Genomic DNA, 21,104 nt, shown 5'->3' with positions numbered 1-21,104 from the left:
TACTTAAACAAAAATAAAAAACAATTTCTGAAGATTGAATGCACAGTAGTGTGAATATAGATAACAATACCATTTATACACTTGAAATTTGTCTAAGAAGGTAGATCTTAAGTATTCTCATCACACACAAACAGAAAGAACAAAATTGTAACTGTGCTTTATTTTAATGATTATGATATTTTTAACTCATAACCTTCAGGCAATAAGTATTTGTATCATTTCCAATTTTTGTAGAAAAAATATAGTAGTTCTCTTAATGTTATAAACTCTTTGACACCCAATATTGACATCACATGCTGAATATTTTTAAAATTAATCTACCTTCCAGGATCAAGTTTTGATGAATAACATAAAAGGCTGCACAAAATTTTTTAATTAAGAACATTGCAAGACATTCATTCTCCAGAAGTTATATTACAAGTGAAATAAATGAGTAAATAAGCAACTCTTAACAGATTAACTTTAAAGCACAATGCAAAATCTTAGTTTTCCTCAACATTATCAAATTCTTGTAGGGAACCTGGGAGGGGAGTGGTGAGGAGACAACTGTGAGATTAAAAAATGAGACAGATGAGAAATAAATTTCAGTCAAGGTTTTCACTGGACAGAACAGAGAACACCTGCAGTCTCTCTACAGCCATTACTTGCCCCATGAGAAAGAGACTTTTCCCCTGAGAAGTCTTCCCAAGGCTCCTTTCATGTCCTTGTTCCACAAACTATAAATGAAGGGGTTCAGCAGGGGAGTCACCACTGTGTACATGACAGCAGCAGCTGTGTCCTCTTGCACTGAGTTGGGGGATGAGGACGAGGGGCAAAGATAAGCTCTGATCACTGTCACAAAACAGAGGGCAAGAACAACAAGGTGGGACCCACAGGTAGAGAAGGCCTTGTACCTTCCCTGGGCAGAGGGGACCCTCAGGATGGCTAAAAAGATGTGGATGTAACAGACCAGGATGAGCATAAAGGGGATTAAAGTGACTGCTCCCCACAAGAAGAGGAGCACAAGCTGATTGACCCGAGTGTCTGAGCAGAACACCTTCATCACAGGTCCCAGATCACAGAAGAAGTCAGGAATGATCTTCTCAGAGAAGAAGGAGAGCCAGAATATGAGGAAGGTGTGGGTCAAGGCAACAAGACTCATAAGGGTCCAGTAGACAGTAACCAGGAGGGTGCAGTGCTGGCGGTTCATGATCATCATGTAGTGAAGAGGGTGGCAGATGGCCATGTAGCGGTCATACGCCATTGTGGCCAGAAGGAAGATGTCCATATCCCCAAATGTCAAGAAGTAGAGCTGAGCCAGGCATCCTGCATAGGAAATGGATCTGCTCTGGGATTGAATGTTCACCAGGGCCTTGGGCACAGTGGTGGAAGTGAAAAGGATGTCTGCACAGGAAAGGATTGCAAGGAAGAAGTACATGGGCGTGTGGAGATGTGTGTCAGTGCCAATGGCCAGGACAACAAATAGGTTCCCAGCCACAGTGAAAACATACATCCACAGGAACAGCAGGAAGAGGATGTGCTGCTGCTCTGGCTGCTCTGAGAGTCCTCAGAGGAGGAACCCAAAGAAAGTCGTCTGGTTCACTCCTGCCATATGCCTAGAAGTCAGAGAAAGAGACATGGAGTGAGATCCCTTTAAAACTCTCTAAACATATTTCACTCTATGTTATTAATGAATGTGTCATTCTCTGAACTCTAGAGAAAAGAATTACTTTAATGTATTTGTATTGATCACATACTATTTGCACTGTATGTTTTTATGAAAACTACTAAATGCTATATACTAAATAGCATGAGAGACATAATTTAAGAAAATTAAACTAGATTTCTTGATTTCTTTCTTTATACTTTTTTGCTTTTGTACATACCTTTAGTTGTAGTTCCTTTTTCTTCATCTGTATTCTCAGAAGAATTGAGAAGTTTGAGTTTATTTCATTCATTCAACAGATATTCAGTACCAACTCTGGACCTGGTAGAATGCTAGGTAAATAAAACAATAATAACTACTTAATCCCAGAGAATTTTCACTTTAATGAGATAGACATAACTGCCTATGTTAAAATCCTATGGAACTTCCAGTCAAGATGACACCATAGGCAGATATGGCTCACTTCTTCACACAACCACATCAAAATTACAACTAAAATATAGAACAACCATCACTCAGAACCATCAGAAATGAAGTTGAATGAAAGTCTGACAAATACAGACCTAAAGAAATCACATCCATTCAGACTGGTAGAGAGGCATGCAGACACAGAACAGGCTGGTCCCTCACCCATGTGTGCAGGATAAAAATTCTGGAGGGACGTCTTGGGAGAGAGGACTCCCAGCCCCACATTAGGTCCCCCAGCCCAGGGTCCCAGTGCTTGGAAGATAAGTCCCCACAACTTCTAGCTCAAAAAAAAAAGAAGCAAACATTGAGATGGTGGAAGAAATTTGTGGACCCCCAAGGAGTTCTTCTAAAAAAACCCACACATGAATTCACATACTCAGACTCCCTTCCTCAGAGCTCCAGCACCAGGGTAGCAACTTGAAGGGTACCAGTGGTATACAGGGAGAAACTGAAGTATCTGGCATTAAGGTAGATAGAGGCAATTGTCCTGTTCCTAAACTCTCCTTCCACAGAGCTGGAAAGCTGATGCCATATCTGAGTCTCCATCAACCTGGCTAACACTGTTTGACCCACCTTAGAGATCCCCAGAGACTCTGCCAAACCCAATTCACTGGCCCACCCAAGTTATATTTCCATGTGAGTCGCTGGTCTTGGCTCATGCTTCACAACTTCCTAAATCCTATCAAACAAGCAACAGCTGGCCTCAGTGAGCCCCAGGGCAAGCACTAGCAGCAGCCAGCCTAGACTCACAGTTTTGCTGCACTTTGGAAACTCCAAGCCCAGCATAAATAGCAGCCATCTTGGATTGCTTTATAGCTTAGGTAACGTGACCTTGGGCAGAACACAGGTGTGGGCTGATTCTGGCCTGCACCACCAAGGAAACCCTAGGGCCTGCAAACCCTGTGGACAGCTATAGACTACATGAGAGCACCACCACCATGCCCCTGCACAGCTGATCTTCCATGAAGGGCAGAGGTTGGTGGTCAGTGGTTTACAGCCAATCCTTGCTGTAACTGGCCTAGGAAAATCCCTCCCATTGATCAGCCAACAGAAACCAAGGCTAACTACAAGAGGAGGGTGTACTCAGCCCACACAAAGGGCACACCTCGAGTACTCAGCTTGGATCATAGGGTAGGCTGTACTACTGGACCTCACAGGACCCTACTGCATGAAGCCACTCTACTAAGACATGAAGTCAAAGCAGCTCTACCTAATACATAGAAACAAACATGGGGAGGTTGCCAAAATGAGGAGACAAAGAAACATGGTGCAAATGAAAGGACAGATCCAAACTCCAGAAAAAGAGCTAAACAAAATGGAGATAAGCAATCTTCCAGATGCAAACTTCAAAACACTGAGTATAAGGATGCTCCAGGAACTGATTGAGGACCTCAACAGCATAAAAAATCCAGTCAGAAATGAAGGATACACTAATGAAATAAAGAACAACTTACAGGGAAACAACAGTGCAGTGCATGAAACTGAGAACCAAATCAATGATTTGGAACATAAGGATGCAGAAAATAACCAATCAGAACAAGAAGAAGAAAAAGGAATCCAAAAAAAAATGCCAACTAGTATTAGCAGCCTCTGGCACATCTTCAAGGGGTCCAACATTTACATCATAGAGTGCCAAAAAGAGAAGAGAAACAGAGAGAAATTGAAAATCTATTTAAAAAAACAGTGAAAGGAAACTTCCCTAATTTGGTGAAGGAAATAGACAAGCAAGTCCAGGAAGTGCAGAGAGTCCTACACAAGATGGATGTAAAGATGTCCCCTCCAGGACACAGCATAAGTAAGATGCCAAATGTTGAAGATAAAGGTGCAGCCACTGTGGAAAAGAGTATGGAATTTCCTCAGAAAACTAAAAATGGAACTGCCTTTTTACCTGGCAATTCCACTGCTACGATTATACCCTAAGAACTCTGAAACACCAATCCAAAACAACCTATGCACCCCAATTCTCATAGCAATACCATTTACAATAGTCAAGTGCTGGAAGAAACCCAAGTTGCCATCAATAAATGAACAGATCAAAAAAAACAATGGTACATTTACACAATGGAACACTATGCAGCACAAAGAAAGGAGTTCTTACCTGTGCAACAGCATGGATGGAATTGGAGAGCATTATGCTAAGTGAAATAAGCCATGTGGTAAGAGACAAATACCATGTGATCTTGTTGAGAGCTGCCCTGTCTGGTTTCAAAAGCTCTAACCCCACAAGGCTAAGGCTGATGGAGCGACCTTAGGACCAGAAGCCACTAAGGAGACAAAGCTTATCTCCCTGGCAGGATTGTTTCCTCTGCTCTTTTTCCTTCATCCATAACTGGCCCCCAGTGCCTGGTCGGTTAGCCAATGACGGGTAAGATTCCCCAAGGGGGGAATGATCTAAGACAGGCACGATCACATGGAGGCCCCAAGGAAGGACTTGAGTCGCTACAGCAAAGGAGGGTGATGGACCTTCGCCCCTTGACTTTGACAAAGCCTGAGTCATCATTCTTTCTGGGAGAAGTCTCCTAATCTCTTGACTGCCTAAATTCCACTGCCTGACTTAAACCTGAAACAATGACAAAGGGTGGTACAGCCCTGTGCTGGAAAGGGCAGGCTCCCTCAGTTATCAAACCTAAGAAAGAATACCTAAAAACCTGTGAAACCTGCTTTGCTAAAAATGTTCTTAATTAAATGATAAAGATCTGAGCAGAAAATGAGTTTGTCTCCCAAAGTTTTGTATCTCTTTAGCTAATAGACCCTGACTCAAAATAGCCCCTCAGAGTTCATTGTTATCTATTGTTTGATCCTTACTGCCTGACAATGAATAATGAGCTTTAGCTGTATTCTTGTGCAAACAAACCCAATAAAAGCCCATTGAGGAAAAGGCTCTTGGCATGCCTCCTTTCAGAGATCTGCCACCTTTCCTCCCCAAGCAGATTTTGTCTTGGTAGACTTATTCTCATCCATGGTGGATGGGGGCCTCTGTAGGCAAAGCTCCCCCACATGATCTCACCTTTTACTAGAAAATAATCAACAAAACAAACAAGCAAGAAAAATATAACCAGAGACATTGAGATTAAGAACAATCTGACAGTAACCAGAGGGGAGGGGAGGGGATGGTAGATAATTGGGGATGGGAGAAAGAGTTTTTGGCTACAACTATAAAGGACACATGGACAAAACCGAGGAGGGGTGGAAGCAGGGGAGGGAAGTGGGGATGGTTGGGGTAGGGGGAGTGGTAGGGGGGTAAATGCAGACAACTGTAATTGAACAACAATAAGATCATTTAAAACAAATAAGAAATAAATAAAAAGAAATTATATGTGAAAGTTAAAAAAAGTACTGCACAGGGTGGTTGGCATGTGGAAGGGTTTTAAGAAATAAAAATAAAAGCAGTAAGAAAAAACTTAGTTATCTACAAGGGGCTTCCCATAAGACAATCAGCTGATTCCTCAAAAGAAATTTTGCAGGCAGAAGAGATTGGCAAGATGTATTCAAAGTCATCAAAAACAGAGACCTATAGCCAAGATTGCTCTACCAAGCAGAGCTATCATTTAGAATCTAAGGGCAGATAAAGAGCTTGCCAGACAAGAGTAAACTAAAGGAGTACATCATCACAAAACTATTGTTATACGAAATGTTGAAGGGACTTATTTAAGAAAAAGAAGATCAAAACTATGAACAATAAAATGGCAAAAATACAAATCTATCAATACTTGAATCTCAAAAACAAACTAAGCAAGCAAGAAGAACAGAGACAGAATCATTGATATAGAGGGCATTTTGATGGTAGAAACAGAAAGTCTGAGCCAACTACATTCCACAAAATATACCATATTAATCATTTTTCTTTTGGTTATAGTGTGGTAGAAACTGCCCTCAGTCTCAATGGATTACAAAAAAGATTTATTTCCTCACTTATATTACACAGCAATTTCAAGCTGCATTCTGCTGTGATTAAAGCAGTCCTTCTTGGAATATGTCATTCTTAAAGAAAAGGAGAAAGGAGAGAGAGGACTAATTATGCTTCTTAAATGTTTTGCTTGAAACTGGCACATATCACGTCTACTCACCTTCATAGGTAAAACAAGTAACATGTCCACCCAGACAGCAGAGGGACACGGAACTCTGGCCTACCACAGGAAGCACTCACAATGCAAAGAATTGGACTGCAGCATCCTCCTTCAGGAGAGGTGGAAAATAACTGACTTCCAGAGCACAGTCTAGCATCCCCGTCAAAAAGCTCCTCCCTGAAGAAGGACCACCGACACTGAGTTCACAGGACCTCCCACCAAACCTTTAGAGGGTGTTGTGGAATGGGTAAAGAGGTGAGGGGTTTAAGAAGTACAAATAAGCAGCCCTGGCTAGTGTGGCTCTGTGGATTGAGCACTGGACTGTGAACTAAAGGGTCGTGGGTTCAATTCCCAGTCAGGGCACTTCTCAGGGTTGCAGGACAGGTTCACAGAAAGGAGTGCTCAAGAAGCAGTTGCACATGAATGTTTCTCTCCCTCTCTTTCTTCTTCCATTCCCCTCTCTAAAAATCAATAAATAGTATATTTTATAAAAAGTACAAATAAGTAGTTATAGAATAGCCAGGGGGATATAAAGTACAGTATAGGAAATGGAGTAGCTGAAGAATTAATATGCATGACCAATGGACATGAACAATGGTGTGGGGATGACCTCAGGCTCTGTGGGGTGCTAGGTGGGGTGGGGAGCAAAAGGGAAAAAATGTGGGACAGCCGTAACAGTAAAATCAACAACAAATAATTTTTAAAAAGAGAAAGAATCTCTTTTTCTATTCAGAGTACAGAAAGAGAAGGAAAACTTCCAAAATCACTTCATAAAGCACATATAAAATTGATTTTAAAGCCTGATAAGTATGAAAAATGTGAAAATAATGTTGGAGAAAATCACCTGAAAAACAGTAAGACTCATATCTTTTAGAATCAACAGCACAAATCAGTCATTCATATACACAAACAACATTCACTTGGAAGTTGTGATGAAAGAGAAGAACCCATTTGTAGGGTGAGAGCAAAAGCAGGTTTAAAGTTGAGAGTACATGACACAGAGTTTATTCTTATATTATTATTTATTAATTATTGTATTGTTTGGTTTGTCATATGAACAACTGTCAACCTACTTTTGCCCCACCCTGTCCAATGGCAACCAAAAAAAAGCAAAATACCTAGGGGAAAAGCACCTGAGAAGATTTTAAGATCCATATGAAGAACACTTTAAAGCCCCATTAAAGCCTTCATTCAGGCAGGGATAAAACGATATTAAATGGTATTAAAGTCATTGGGTGAATGGCTGGTGGAGAACCAGATATTTATATGATGCCAAACACTCCACACAGATTCCTTCCCAGTCTCACAAGAAGGAAAATGTGAGTTTACAATGGAGGGACCAGTCTCTCATTTTACAAATCCAGGGGTTAAGCTTTCTATCAATCAATCATGGAACAGCATATAATGTGATGTATTTTCCAAAAAAATGTTCAACTTCAATGTAATCAAACTGCTAGCAATAACTTCCATTTATAGGAACATAGGATCTCAAGGAGCAAACTAGCTCCAACAGGAAAAAAAGTAGATGAAGATGAAATACTCTACCACAGAGCCTGCTAAACTTTAACATGCATATAAGCCACCCTGGGGCACACAAGTCAATGCAGATTTGCATTCAGTGAATCTGGAGCAGGACTTGAAATCCACATTTCAATAAACTCCAGATTGTGCTGATGCTGCTTTGAGTGAACACAGCTTTGAGAAATAGGAGAATGGGCCAATCTCTTCAATCAGTCACTGTTGTGCAACACTGAGTTGCTAGAGATGAAGGGTCTATAGCAGGATTCACAACAACCAGACACAGTGCAAAGTCCCAGATGAAATTCTTATTTTGATAAACCAACTGAAAAAGCTATTTTTCAGTGGAGAAATCTGTATATACACAAGAATTGGATAATAATAAATTATTATTCATCAGGTTGGTGTGAATAATATTTAGGGAATGTGGAAAAGATTGTTTTCAGGATTTATGCTTAATATTTAGGATTGTAATATCATGAACAACCACAGAGAAACTAAAGAAAAATACATGAATCTGATGGAAATTGTACTAGAGAAACAATGGAAAGAGTTTTGCATTTGAAAATCTAATTGGTCCTCTGAATTCTGCACATAATTATTGAAAAATAAAAGACCCATAAATTGTCATATCCTGGAACATATAAATTTCAAAGAACATCTACCAAACAATTTAAAAGAGTAGTTAACATATATTGAGAGTTTGCTCTCAAGAATACTTTCCAAAGTTTATTTAACCTTCACATTACAGTATGAAATAGAAGCTATGTCTGGCAACTGGCAATAAGGAATTCTTGGATGAATGAAAAAGTAGATTACTTGCAATAAAAATGGATAACTTCTGACAGTGAAATGAAAATCAAGTATAGCAATCAGGAGTATGACAGAATGGAAAGGAAAATTTAGAAAATCACTGGAAAAGCATTCACCTAAGGAGAATTTTGGTTTCAATAATCTTTGTCTCAAAGTACTAGTAATACGTGACATTCCTAAGGACCATTTGCCAATGACTAGTCAGGTTCACACAGGCATACAACCCTGAGCTCTGCATACATCTCCCGTTTTTACAAGAGCACTATGAATAGGCCCATTCAGGCTTCACTTTGGCCTGAGTTCAATTATGAATCTACACTCTGAAATTTGAGCAAGGTACTTACCCCTCTATGCCTGTAAAGTGGAGCTATTAATAGGTATTTCACTGTGAAAAATAAAGTTTTTAAAATATCTACAAAAAAGAAATAATAGAAGCTATTAGCTTCATCTATATAAGAGGACACTGATAATCAAACAAATTAAGTAAAAATACTTTGCCTAGTCCACACAGTTTCTAAGTGGTAGAATCATGATTCAAGCTCAATTCCTTCAAAATCTGAAAGCTCGGCTTTTATCTTCAACCACACAAAAATGATTCTTCCTCTCACTACCTGGGTGTTTCAAAGATTCTTTCTCCCCCACAATGCAAGAAGAGATGCCATTTCCAGTGCTAATAGAATGACACTCATTCATTCAACAATATTACTTGGGTGTGAACAGAATGTCAGGAACATGTAAACATGTGAGGATACAAAGAGATTATGTATACAAAGAAGGATGAATTTAAAAACACTTATTCATAAAGATTTATGCACCCCTATGTTCACTGCAGCATTATTCACAGTGGCCATGACATGAAAACAACCTGTGTCCTTCCACAGATGATTGGATAAAGGAGACGTGGTACATATATTCAATGCATTAGTACTCAATCATAAAAAAGAATAAAATATTGCCATTTCAGACAGCATGGATGGATTTTGAGACCATCATGCTGAGTGAAATATCAGATGGAAAAAGACAAGAACTATATAATTTCACTCATATGTGGGACATAAAATAGAAAGTAACAAAGGAACAAACCAAAAAACTCAAAGACACAGAAAAGAATATGGTAGTTACCAGTGGGGAGGACAGCTGGGTAGAAGATGAGGAGGGTAAAGGAGGTCAAAAACGGTGATAAGGAGACTAGACCCTGGGTGATGAGCACACAATGCAATATATGAATGATGCATTGTAGAATGGTATGGTTGAATGTTATGTTATTAACCAATGTTATGCCAATAAATTTAATTTTAAAAGAAGGATAAATAGGACTTCTGGCCAAGATGGAGGCATAGGTAGATACATTGTGCCTCCTCAAAGAACCAAAAGAAGAAAAATAACAAATTTCAAAACAACAGCAACAAAATAAAGACACAGAACTACCAGAAAATTAAATTGTATGGAAGTCTGACAACCAAGCAGTTAAAGAAGAAATATTCATCCAGACCAGTAGGAGAGGTGGAGACAGGCAGCTGGGGTGGAGAAGACTCACAAAGGGGAAAAAGAAGATGATCAAACATATGAACAGTAAAATGACTACAAACTCACAACTATCAACAACCAAACCTAAAAAGAATTAAAAAACCAAAACAATACAAACTAAACAAACAACTAGAACAAGATGGTATCACAGAAATGAAATTACGTGGAGGGTTATCAGAGAAGAGGCAGCAGAGGGGCTAGAATGGAGGAAAAGGTACAGGGAATAAGAAGCATAAATGGTGGGTACAAAATACACAGGGGGAGATTAAGAATAGTATAGAAAATGTAAAAGCCAAAGAATTTATAGCTATGACCCATGGACATGAACTAAGGGGGTGAAATGTGGGTGGGTGGGGGTGCTGGGTGGAAGGGAATAAAGGAGAGAAAAAAAATGGGACACTGTAATAACCTAATCAACAAAATATACTTTAAAAATAAAAAGAAAATGGAATAGAATTTAAAAATAAAATAATAAAATAAAGATAAATGGAAGAATATATATATATATATATATAGTATTATATATATATAAAATTCTCCATTCTTGCAAAAGCAGGCTGGGACTAGAAATAAATTCATAGTAAAGCAACAACAACCAAATCTATAAAATACTTAGGAGTAAGTGCAACAGTAAAACATAGGACCTATATGGAGAAAATGATAAAATTTCATTGAAGAAAATTAATCAAAATATGAAAAATGGAAAAACATTCCATATTTTTACCTGGGAAGAATTCAATAATATAAACATTCAAATCCCCCAGTCCAAAATACAATGCAATTCCAATTAAATGACTCAACCCCACTTTGAAGTCTCAGCCCAAATTCTCCTCCTCAGAGAGTCCCTTCTTGACATCTGTATTTTAAGAAGCCACACCCAGGGCCCAGTTACCTTCCATGGTGTTCTCATGCTCATTCTTTTCATGGCACTCTCTGCTTGCTAAGATTCTCTTCTTTATGTGTTTATGTGTTCATGGTCTTTTTTTTCCCTCATGAAAGTAAGTTCCTTGCCTGACTTGTTCTCTTCATTGTCCCCAAGGGTGGTGGAAGCAGACTGGAAACTGGGTCTTTGCTTGTAAACTATTGTAATAGAGAGTCACACAGAATGCCACAAGAGGACATTGAAGGGATATTCAATTCAACTTTGTTGGTCTGGGAGGGCTTCCTGGAAGAAGTAACATCTGAGCTGAGGCAAAAGCAAGTGTGGTACCCTCAGGGCATTGAGAAGGGGTCAGAGAGGCTAGGGAATACAGTGGAGAGAGTAAGGGGACCTCTGCATTGATAGAAGGAGGAGAAATTCATGCATGAGTAAAATGTGGTCTGAAGAATATTTAATAATACAGAAAAAATGCATGCAATATAATGCCACCTGAAAGGCATTTGAAAAATTTGTCTGAACAGTGTTAAGAGGTGTCCAGACTTGCAGCATCACGAGGTAGAATGGGAACCTGATCCAAAGAGGGGTGTGATGGTCTTTGTGGGGGAGTCTCCATCACTATCTGTCCTTAAACTGAGGGAAGACTCATCTGTGAGACACTGGTGCAAGGAAGGATTCCTGAGTTGAAAGGGAAGATGAACTGAGCAGCCCTTGCAACACCTCTGCTTCCAATGCTCCTTCCATTACCTCTAATGAGTCACAGGTCTGTTGTCATGAAGGGACAGACTCCTGTCCATGGGGCAGACCCCTGGGATGCTTAGTCTTAGGGGAGAGTTTGTGTGGATGGAGCAGAGGACCAGAGCTGCAGGGAAAGGGGCTTTCTCCATGCTGTCAGAAGCTCGTCCAAATGCACACAGACAGGAGCCCAGAGGTGGGAAAGGGTCATAGGGCCTGGACAGAGACACTGGAATGGAGCAATATCTGAGGCTGAATCCCTCTCCTGGACAGGGCAGGACATGGCACACTAGGCTGAATGCCTGGTTGGGCCACCCCTGAGAATACAGGCTCAGAGCAACACCCTCAACCCAAGTAAAGGGCATTTCCTGCATGGTCAGACTGAGCCCAGCAAGTTCCTGCCAGAGCCTCCCAGATGAGGAGGGGGTGCGAATTGGGGGGCCTCAGAGTTAAAGAGAGGGAACTCCCTGCAGAGCCCTTGGAAGCAGACATTGCCATTTTCCTGTGCTAAAGAGAAAACTGAGGCTCCAAGTGGCTGAAGGAAGGTCACACAGAAAAATCTGGATCCAATTTTTTTTTAATCTTTATTGTATTTTTTCCATTACAATTTAAGATCTGTTCTTTACTCTTGTCACTCCTATTGCCAGACACTGGTACCCTCTGACAAGAGGAAAGGAAGGCCCCTCCATCAGCACCTGCCTCAGCCTGAATATCTCCCTGTGACCTGTCCATTCCACATCACTGTCAATCTGACACTGCCTCTGCTCAAGCAGTGGCACCACATTCCCTACTAGTCAGCCTCTTGAACACATGGGCTTCCCTCACCCCATTCCCTAGTCCTCATCTCTGAATGCTCTCCCTCGTCCTTCCCTCTGCCTGGAACAATCTGCACTGTCACCTCATGCCCCTGTTCCCTATACTGTCTGCCACTGGGAGCAGTGACAACTATAGTCTTGCCCTGATGCAGAGCCAGAGACTAGTACACATTCTCTGTTCCCACCCAACACTGAGACCACCTAACACCAAGGATCAGTCCCATAGGAAGCAGTTTCTCTGTCTAAACACAGACTCCAAATTTCTCAGTGTTCCCTCAGGGGCTAGAAGGTAAATTTGCAGCCATCCTCAAGATGTCATGCTGAAGGGACACTCCAGTCACCAGTCCCTCCACCCTGCTGGGTTAGGGTGGGGGGGGCTTCGACCACAGAGCCCTGTCCACCATGGATGAGAATAAGTCTACCAAGACATGATCTGCTTGGGGAGGAAAGGTGACCGATCTCTCAAAGGAGAAAGACCAAGAGCCTTTTCCTCAATGGCTTTTATTGGGTTCGTTTACACAGGAATTCAGGTGAAGCTCACTACTCATTGCTGGGAAGTAAGGATCAAATAACAAGGAACTCCAAGGGCCTATTTTGAGTCAGGGTCAGATAGCTAAAGAGCTGTAAACACTTTAAGGAACAAACTTCCTTCTTCCTTGGACCCTTATCATTTAATTGAGAGCATTCTAAACAAAGCAGGTTTCACAGGATTTTACATATTCTTTCTTAGGCCTGATCACCCGGAGAACCCACCCTTTCCAACACAGGGCTGCACCACCCTTTGTCATTGTTTCAGGCTTACGTGGAGCAAGGGAAGTAAGGCAGCCAAGAGAGTAGGAGATTTATTCGCAGACAATGAGGACTCAGGCTATGTCAAAGCCGAGGAGCGAGGGTCCATCACCCCCATTTGCTGTAGCCCCCAAAATCCTTTCTTGGGGGCCTCCCATGTGATCGTGCCTGTCTTAGATTGTTCCCCCCTTGGGGAATCTTACCTGTCATTGGCTAACCAACCAAGCATTGAGGGCCAGGCAGGGTGAAGTAAAAGGAGCAGAAGTGGTGCTCCTGCCAGGGAGATAAGCTTTTGTCTCATTGCTGGCTTATGGTACAAGGTCATTCCCTCAGCCTTAGCCTTGGCTGCAGTTACAGCTTCTGATACCAGGCAGGGCAGTTCCCAACAGTTAGGGGGCAGCTCTACATCCCACGTGCTCTTCTGGTCTACGAAGCTTTCCCAGACACACCACTCTGTAGGGATCCTCCTTTGTCTGTCCTCCTTTGTCGCCTACTCTCTGCACCCCTCATTTGGTGGCTCCCACTACCTGCTGGGAGAATCTCTTGTCTTCTGGTAGAAAAGACTTTCATACTTACATCATCTTTCCTCCCAAACAGTGTCAAGTTTTTGTTATACCCTCATTATTAAATGCTTAGGTCTTTTCCTCCCTGCTTGATTCTGACACTTCAGAAATGGAAAATACTGACCTTCATATCCTCACTGCACCTGGGATATGCTGGTCCGTGTTTGCTGTTGCCCACAGGGTTGTGCTGGGGCTGCTGTCCCACCCCAGCTGGGAGCTTACCTGCCTGCCTGTGCTCCTCTCTGCCACCACCACCAATGACCTATTACCTCTTTTTCAATCTTCCACATCACTGGAGATGGATATGAAAAGTCTGCATGCATATTCAGAGGTTGTCTGCATGTGGAGCTATGAACATCATATCATGTTCATGTCCAGGTTGCCTATCTCTGTCACACCATGCCTTTCCAGCACCTCAGTTGAGGCAGGGCAGCAGACAGGCCTCTGTTCATTATATCATGGCCTCTGGAATAACCCTGGGGTGTCAGGCCTGGGCTTTACAGGAACTGCTGCTATTTATTTCCCAGGTAGCATCAGTGTGGTTTCTCTCAGGAGCCCTGTGGGACTTTGCAGCTCAGTGATTGTCCCATGGCCTTGACATCCCCTCAGGAGCAGTAACTGGGGAGGAGGAAAGAAGTGGTCCAACAGTACTGGGATTTCCTTTAAGAAAAGTTGCTAACTGCCTGTCTCTGGGGTTGAACTAGAGAGCCACATGATCCATCCAAAAATATCTCCTTTGGTTGCTGATATCTGAAATGGAACACTTCAATTGTCATAAAAGTTCTCTGCTAAAATTAGGTTATCTTGTATGGAGGACAACAATGGTTTGTGAGCTTCCAGGCACACTCACAGCTCTGGGGTCACCAGCAGTTGCCCTCCCCCAGAGTGAGTGCCCAGCATCAGTCTTTCAATTGCAGCTGCTGCACATGTGACCAAAGCTTAGATCCAGCATAGCCCCAATCCACAAGCATCTCTGAGGCCTGTGCTTTCTTTGTTCTTCACTCAGAAAAACACTAGAGCCCTGGCTGCTGTGGCTCAGTGGATTGAGTGCTGGACTGCAAAGCAAAGAGTCCCCGATTCAATTCCCAGTCAGGGCATATGCCTGGGTTGCAGGCCAGGTCCCCAACAGGGGACACTCAAGAGGTAAACACACATTAATGTTTCTCTCTTCCTTTCTTTCCTCCCTTCTCTTCTATCTAAAAATAAATAAATAAAGTCTTTTAAAAAGAGAGAGAAAAACACTGGAAAAGACAGGCTCAGTCTTAAAATATACATAAAGTTGTCTTAGAAATGTTAACCCATACCACTGAGGAAAAAAAACAAATAAATACCTAGAGTATATGTGTTTATGTTTCCCATTGAATTTAGTCAAAGGTATTGTGTTTGAGAATTAGTTTCCTTCTTCCTGCACCCCTTTCAGTGTGGTTATGTTATTTGTTGGAAATACTGTGGGAGTAGGATGAAAATAATTTAACCAGATAATAAATTGCACCATATAGGCAGATATACAAGTTAGATAGACCCTAAACCTTTATCTACGGGTATATTTACATAGAAATAGATACAGGTAAAGTATAGTTACAAGTATAGATATAAAATTATGAATAGTGAAAAACCAACCCAAACAGAAGGCAAACATAGACAAATAAATCTAACTGGATTTCAAATGAATAACAGAACTACATTTAAAAAGGGAGAGGAATGCTAACCCAAGTAGCTCTTGAACATAGTATTTTTACTATGTACCTCAGAGAAATGACATATTTAACTGTAAAAAAACATATTTTCTTCTTGTTATTAACTTTATTTTTCATAATAGAATTGGTTAGTGATCCTGAATCTGCTTTTGGTATTCTATGATTGAGCAAATAAGTGACTATAATGTGAATAATGAAAGCCAGCTTTCTTACTGTCACCAGGGAGATTTTTACATATGGAAAGGGAAAAGGCTGGGGCAAACCCTGTGTATTGGACTGGGACTGAAGGTCTGTATGTAAACCCATGGATTTTGAAGGTGATAGATACATAGCCATATAGATAGATTAGATAGTAGATAGACTATAGATTGGCACATGAAAACAGAGAGATGTTGAGGTGTGTGCATATATGCACATCTATGCATATGTGTATTTTTTCTGTTCTGTCCACTGAGCAAACCTAGAAGCAATGATACCTCCATGGCAGTGAGCACATTTATCATCCAGAAATCAGTTTTGAAACATCAGGAAGAGCTTTAAGCCCCAAATCTGCCTGGAAGGAGAGAAGAAAAGAGCTAACAAAGCCCAGGGATAGAAAGAGACAGCTATGTATTACCAGCTGCCTGGTAGGAGTTATAACTCCTACCAGGATAAGGATAAAGCAGCTACAAATTAGTATTTTTAGGAGTAAAATTCTCCAGTCTCACTCTCTTCACTCCCTCCCAGCTCTGCTGCAGCTCTCCATTGACTAAACCAAACCAGATGCCAGAGGATACAGCAGCCCTTCACTGAGCTGATACTGATCAACTTCCAGAGTGCAGAGCAGAGTAGACAAAAGAGGATGAATTTGTAGGAGCAAATGGAAGCTGTCCAACAGGCACACCATCCAGTACTATCTAAAGGAGCACTCTTTTTATTTCTCATAGCTAGTTATTTTCATTTCTTTCTTTTATGTTTGGTTACATGTACTTTTTTATTTTACTTTTATAACATTTAGAATTTCTAGGTCTTTTAATAAAAATGTGACCTGTCGATATCAGCCTAATTGACATGTTGCAGAGTGCTCACACCCTTCATTTGATACTTCCTTACTACCAGATGAACTAACTGTAGTCTCTGAGCCCTCAGTTTTTGTGGAACCTTCTCAGTTCTGAGACATTATGATTCTGTGGCAATATAGGAAAAGGCATTTCAAGGGAGAACCAAATTCATTTAGATGTAGACATGAAAAGGCACATCTATTAGGGGAAAGATAATTTTACCTGGATTCCCTATGCCTAGTGTATAATCCCCATGTGCACTATGGGAGACCCTGAGAGCTGCTGGTTGGATGAATGACTGCATCAATTATGGAATAGAGCACTATTTGGAAAAATTAGTGAATTACTTAGGATATCCTGGACTATACTAACAAATAAATCACAAAAGTACATTTGTTTAAAAAGTATAAACATTTCTTTTCTATATAACAGTTCCAATGTGTCTTCTTAGTACATGGTGGCTCTCCTAGATGTGGCAAAATTTGGACACAGGCTCATTCTGCCTTGTGACTCAACCATCCCATTCTGCCTCCTGGCCATTCATATCAGTTGACAATAGGGCAAAGACAGTGTGAAGAAAAGCCAGAACTGGAACACTGTGGGTAGGTTGGCTAAAGTTCAGTCACATGACAATGCCTCAATGCAAGAGAGGTTGGGAAATGTAGTCTAGCTGACTGCCCAAGTGGGATTTGGATTAGGGTAACCAGCTGATGGTCTGCCACAAGTAATATTCCTCAGGTTGGATCAAAGAAGAGAGAACCAGTTGTCAAGGAGTTAAGAAAGCATTACAATATTGCAGGTATAACATGATAGTGGTCAAAACTGAAGCACTGAGACAATGATTAGAAAAAATATTATGAATTATTTTATTTTATTTTAATTGTATTTTTCCATTACCACTTACCCCCTTATACCCTCTTCCACCTCCACCCACTCCCTGCCCCACAGTAATCACCACCCTGTTGTCCATGTCCATGAGTACTTTTCCTTTTTTGCTCCATCCTTCCACCCCCAAACTTCTCCTAGAGCTGTCATCCTGCTCTCTATTTATGAGTGTGTCTCTATTTTGTTTGTTAGTTCAGTTGGTTCATTTGATTCCACATATGAGTGAAATCATTTGGTATTTGTCTTTCTCTGACTGGCTTATTTCATATAACATAATATTCTCCAGGTCTAGCCACACTGATCACAAAGGGTAAAATGTTTTTCTTTTTTATGGCCAAGTAAAATTCCATTGTGTAAATGTCCCATAGTTGTTTTATCCACTCATCTACTGATGGACACTTGGGCTGCTTCTGAATCTTAGCAATTTTAAATAATGCTGCACTTATAAATTATTTTAAATGAACAATCAACAACATCAGATGTAGGTGAGGAGTAAATTGGGTGAATGTGCCTGTGAACATCTCACAGGTGGAGAACCCATAGAATAAACCTGCATAGTATTCAAGAGGTATTGACTGCAAACAGATTGGTCCATGGAATGAGAACTATTCCATAATAGTCTTGTTGGAAAAGATAAAAATGAACAAGATATGGTCCTCCTCCTCAAAACACATTTGTAGTCTACTTAGGTTGGATGCACAGAGTATGAGGTTTGGTCAGACAGGTTGACAGGGTGACTGAATGTGGAAATATGGAAAAAAGAGATTAAGCCCCCAGATACAGATCTGAGATTCTACTAAGGGGCAACTGAAGCCATGATGGAGGTGGATGATTCAGCCAAGAAAATAATAAAGAAAGGTAGAAGAAGGTTAAAGATAAAAACATCATGATTATATACATTTGAGGATTTGAAGTAAAGATAAAAGTCTATCAAAGGTGAATATCTAGTTTAAAAATGGGATAGCAGGGAAGTAAACTCACTGGTCTTGTTTTGACATAGCCTAACCCAGTGGTCTTTGCTGATTTACAATCTTTTGATGCCAGTTAAACACCTGTTACCTGCTGGTTCTGGGCTCATCCTGAGTTTGGTCAGTGGAAAAATTTCTACTTGTGTAGGGTGCTCACTGATCTTTCTTTGCCCTGGAATAGTTTTTCAAAGACTCCAAAATGCTGTTCTTTCCTTTTCATGTGTAATAAAATTAGCATGTGATTCTGACTTCACCATTAAGATGTAAGGTCCTTGAGAGCAGAGACAATGCCATATATAAACAAATGAGCAACTAAACTGTATTTTTTAAAGATTTTATTTATTAATTTTTAGAGAGGGAAGGAAGGGAGAGAGAGAGAGAGAGAGAGAGAGAGAGAGAGAGAGAGAGAGAGAGAGAGAGAGAGAGAGAGAGAGAGAGAGAGAGAGAGAAACATCAATGTGAGGTTGCTGGGGGTTATGGCCTGCAACCCAGGAATGTACCCTGGCTGGGAATCGAACCTGGGATGCTTTGGTTCCCAGCCCACGCTCAATCCACTGAGCTATGCCAGCCAGGGCCCCTAAACTGTATTTTTCACATATTTATACTATTACTGTGAGGTCTATCAAAGCATCTAGACCCTAGGTGGTTGGATGATAGTGCTGGGGTTGGGAAGATAGGGAACCACTGATTCAAGATCGATTATTTTTTGGACAGAAGCATCCAGGCCCAACTGTCAATTAGTCCTACTGACCAAAAAGAATTCTTCCTCCCACCCCACCGCACAAACATCAACATATTTGCCTATTTCTGAATTTAGTCACCCAGGTTTAGACACAACTAATAAGGGAGTCAAAAGAGGTGGTTGAGGATGATTATTACACATAGCAACTTCATTAATAATTTGGACTTCTCTCACTTTTCCAGCTAAAGAATCCATGAGAGGAGATAACAGGTCCTCTACTCTGGATTTTATCCTCCTTGCAGTCAGCAGGGAGCAGGAATAGGAAGACTTCTTTTTCATCCTCTTCCCCTTCATTTACCCCATCACACTGATTGGAAACCTGCTCATCATCTTGGCCATTCGCTCTGACATTAGACTTCACAACCCCATGTATTTTCTCCTTGCTAACCTCTCCTTTGCTGACATCTTCTTTTCTTCTGTATCCATCCCTAAGACGCTGGCCAACTATCTCTTGGGCACCAATGCCATCTCCTTTGGGGGCTGTCTAACACAGATGTATTTCATGATTGCCTTGGGTAACACAGATAGCTATATCCTGGCTGCAATGGTATATGACCACGCAGTGGCCATCAGCTACCCACTTCATTACACAACAATTATGAGCCCACGAACTTGTGTCCTGCTAGTTGTTGGGTCTTGGGTGGTTGGAAATCTCAATGCTCTCCCCAACACTCTGCTCACAGCTAGTCTGTCCTTCTGTGGCAACCAGGAAGTGGCCAATTTCTACTGTGACATTACCCCTTTGCTCAAGCTGTCCTGTTCTGACATCCACTTTAATGTGAAGATGATGTACCTCAGGGTTGCTGTTTTCTCTGTGCCATTGCTATGCATCATCATTTCCTATGTTCAGGTCTTCTCCACCATTTTACATGTTCCATCCACCAAGGGTGTGCTCAGAGCCTTCTCTACCTGTGGCTCCCACCTCACAGTGGTTTCTTTGTATTATGGGACAGTCATGGGCATGTACTTCTGCCCTCTGACCAGTTACAGCTTACAAGATGCTGTGATAACTGTGATGTACATCACAGTGACCCCAATGTTAAATCCTTTCATCTATAGTCTGAGAAATCAGGACATGAAACTCTTCAGTAAGAGAGTCTCTGTGTAAGCAATGAGAGTTTACACACTGGTGACTGCAGTCACCAATTAAAATATACTGGGAAATCCATACCCAATGTCTTCCCCACCTGATAAGCCACCTTTGTTCTTTACAGCTACTACATTCATTTTCTCTGGGATCTTATAGCAGTTTGACAAGACATTGTATTGAGATTATCAGCTTGTACACATTATTGCTCCTTTTGGCAGAGTGGCAGACAAGGAATATTGAGATCTGTCCCAGCTTTGCTACAAACTAGCATAGCAAAGGTTAGAATTTGGGAGCCTTGGTGTCCAGATCTCCATAATAAAATTAATAATGTCTGCCTTGTCTCTGTCGTAGGTTGAGGATCACAGCACTTCAGGTTTTGAAGACTATAAATCACCATTCAAAAGTCATTTTTGCACTTTTATGTTTAATCATCCCTACTTTGCATGCAAACCTGAGGGAAAGGGCTAGCTTAACACGTCACTCTACTTTTCTCAGGGTTGATCATTAAAGAACATAACTATTGGTGGAGGAGGAATGAATAAATGTAATCTGATAATGATTAGATGCAATCAGCTTTGACTTTATTTCTCACCCATCACATGTATGTGGTATGTCATAAAGTCACTTAGTAGCCATTCAGAAATCACATGCACAGTGGTTTTTTAATTCTTTTTTAATTTATTTTTTATTGTTTTCATCATTGTTCAGGTACAGTTTTCTCCCTTTTACTCCCATTCCAGCCACCTGCCCAATCCTCCCCACTTCCCTCTCATGACTACCCTCCCCTTAGTTTTTGTTCATGTGTCCTTTAAATTCATTCCTGTAAACCCTTCCCATTCTCCCCTGAAATTGCCTCCTCTCTCCC

At 41.0% G+C, this 21,104-nt stretch overlaps 2 protein-coding genes across 2 annotated transcripts; one reads left to right on the top strand and one right to left on the bottom strand.

The window, feature by feature from the left end:
• Positions 1-640: 640 nt before the first annotated feature.
• Positions 641-1,591, bottom strand: LOC123830194 (olfactory receptor 1P1-like). The gene is given in 1 exon segment (XM_045856188.1): positions 641-1,591. A coding segment is annotated over 1 exon segment (951 nt).
• A 17,751-nt stretch (positions 1,592-19,342) lies between these two features.
• On the top strand, positions 19,343-20,257 carry LOC123830188 (olfactory receptor 1A1-like). Its single transcript, XM_045856176.1, is given in 1 exon segment — positions 19,343-20,257. A coding segment is annotated over 1 exon segment (915 nt).
• The last annotated feature ends 847 nt before the right edge of the window (positions 20,258-21,104 follow it).

The sequence above is a fragment of the Phyllostomus hastatus genome, unplaced genomic scaffold (genome assembly GCF_019186645.2).
Source record: "Phyllostomus hastatus isolate PE091 unplaced genomic scaffold, TTU_PhHast_1.1 phas_contig_1392, whole genome shotgun sequence".
NCBI lineage: Eukaryota > Metazoa > Chordata > Mammalia > Chiroptera > Phyllostomidae > Phyllostomus > Phyllostomus hastatus.
This window is presented reverse-complemented; position numbering and strand designations above follow the sequence as displayed.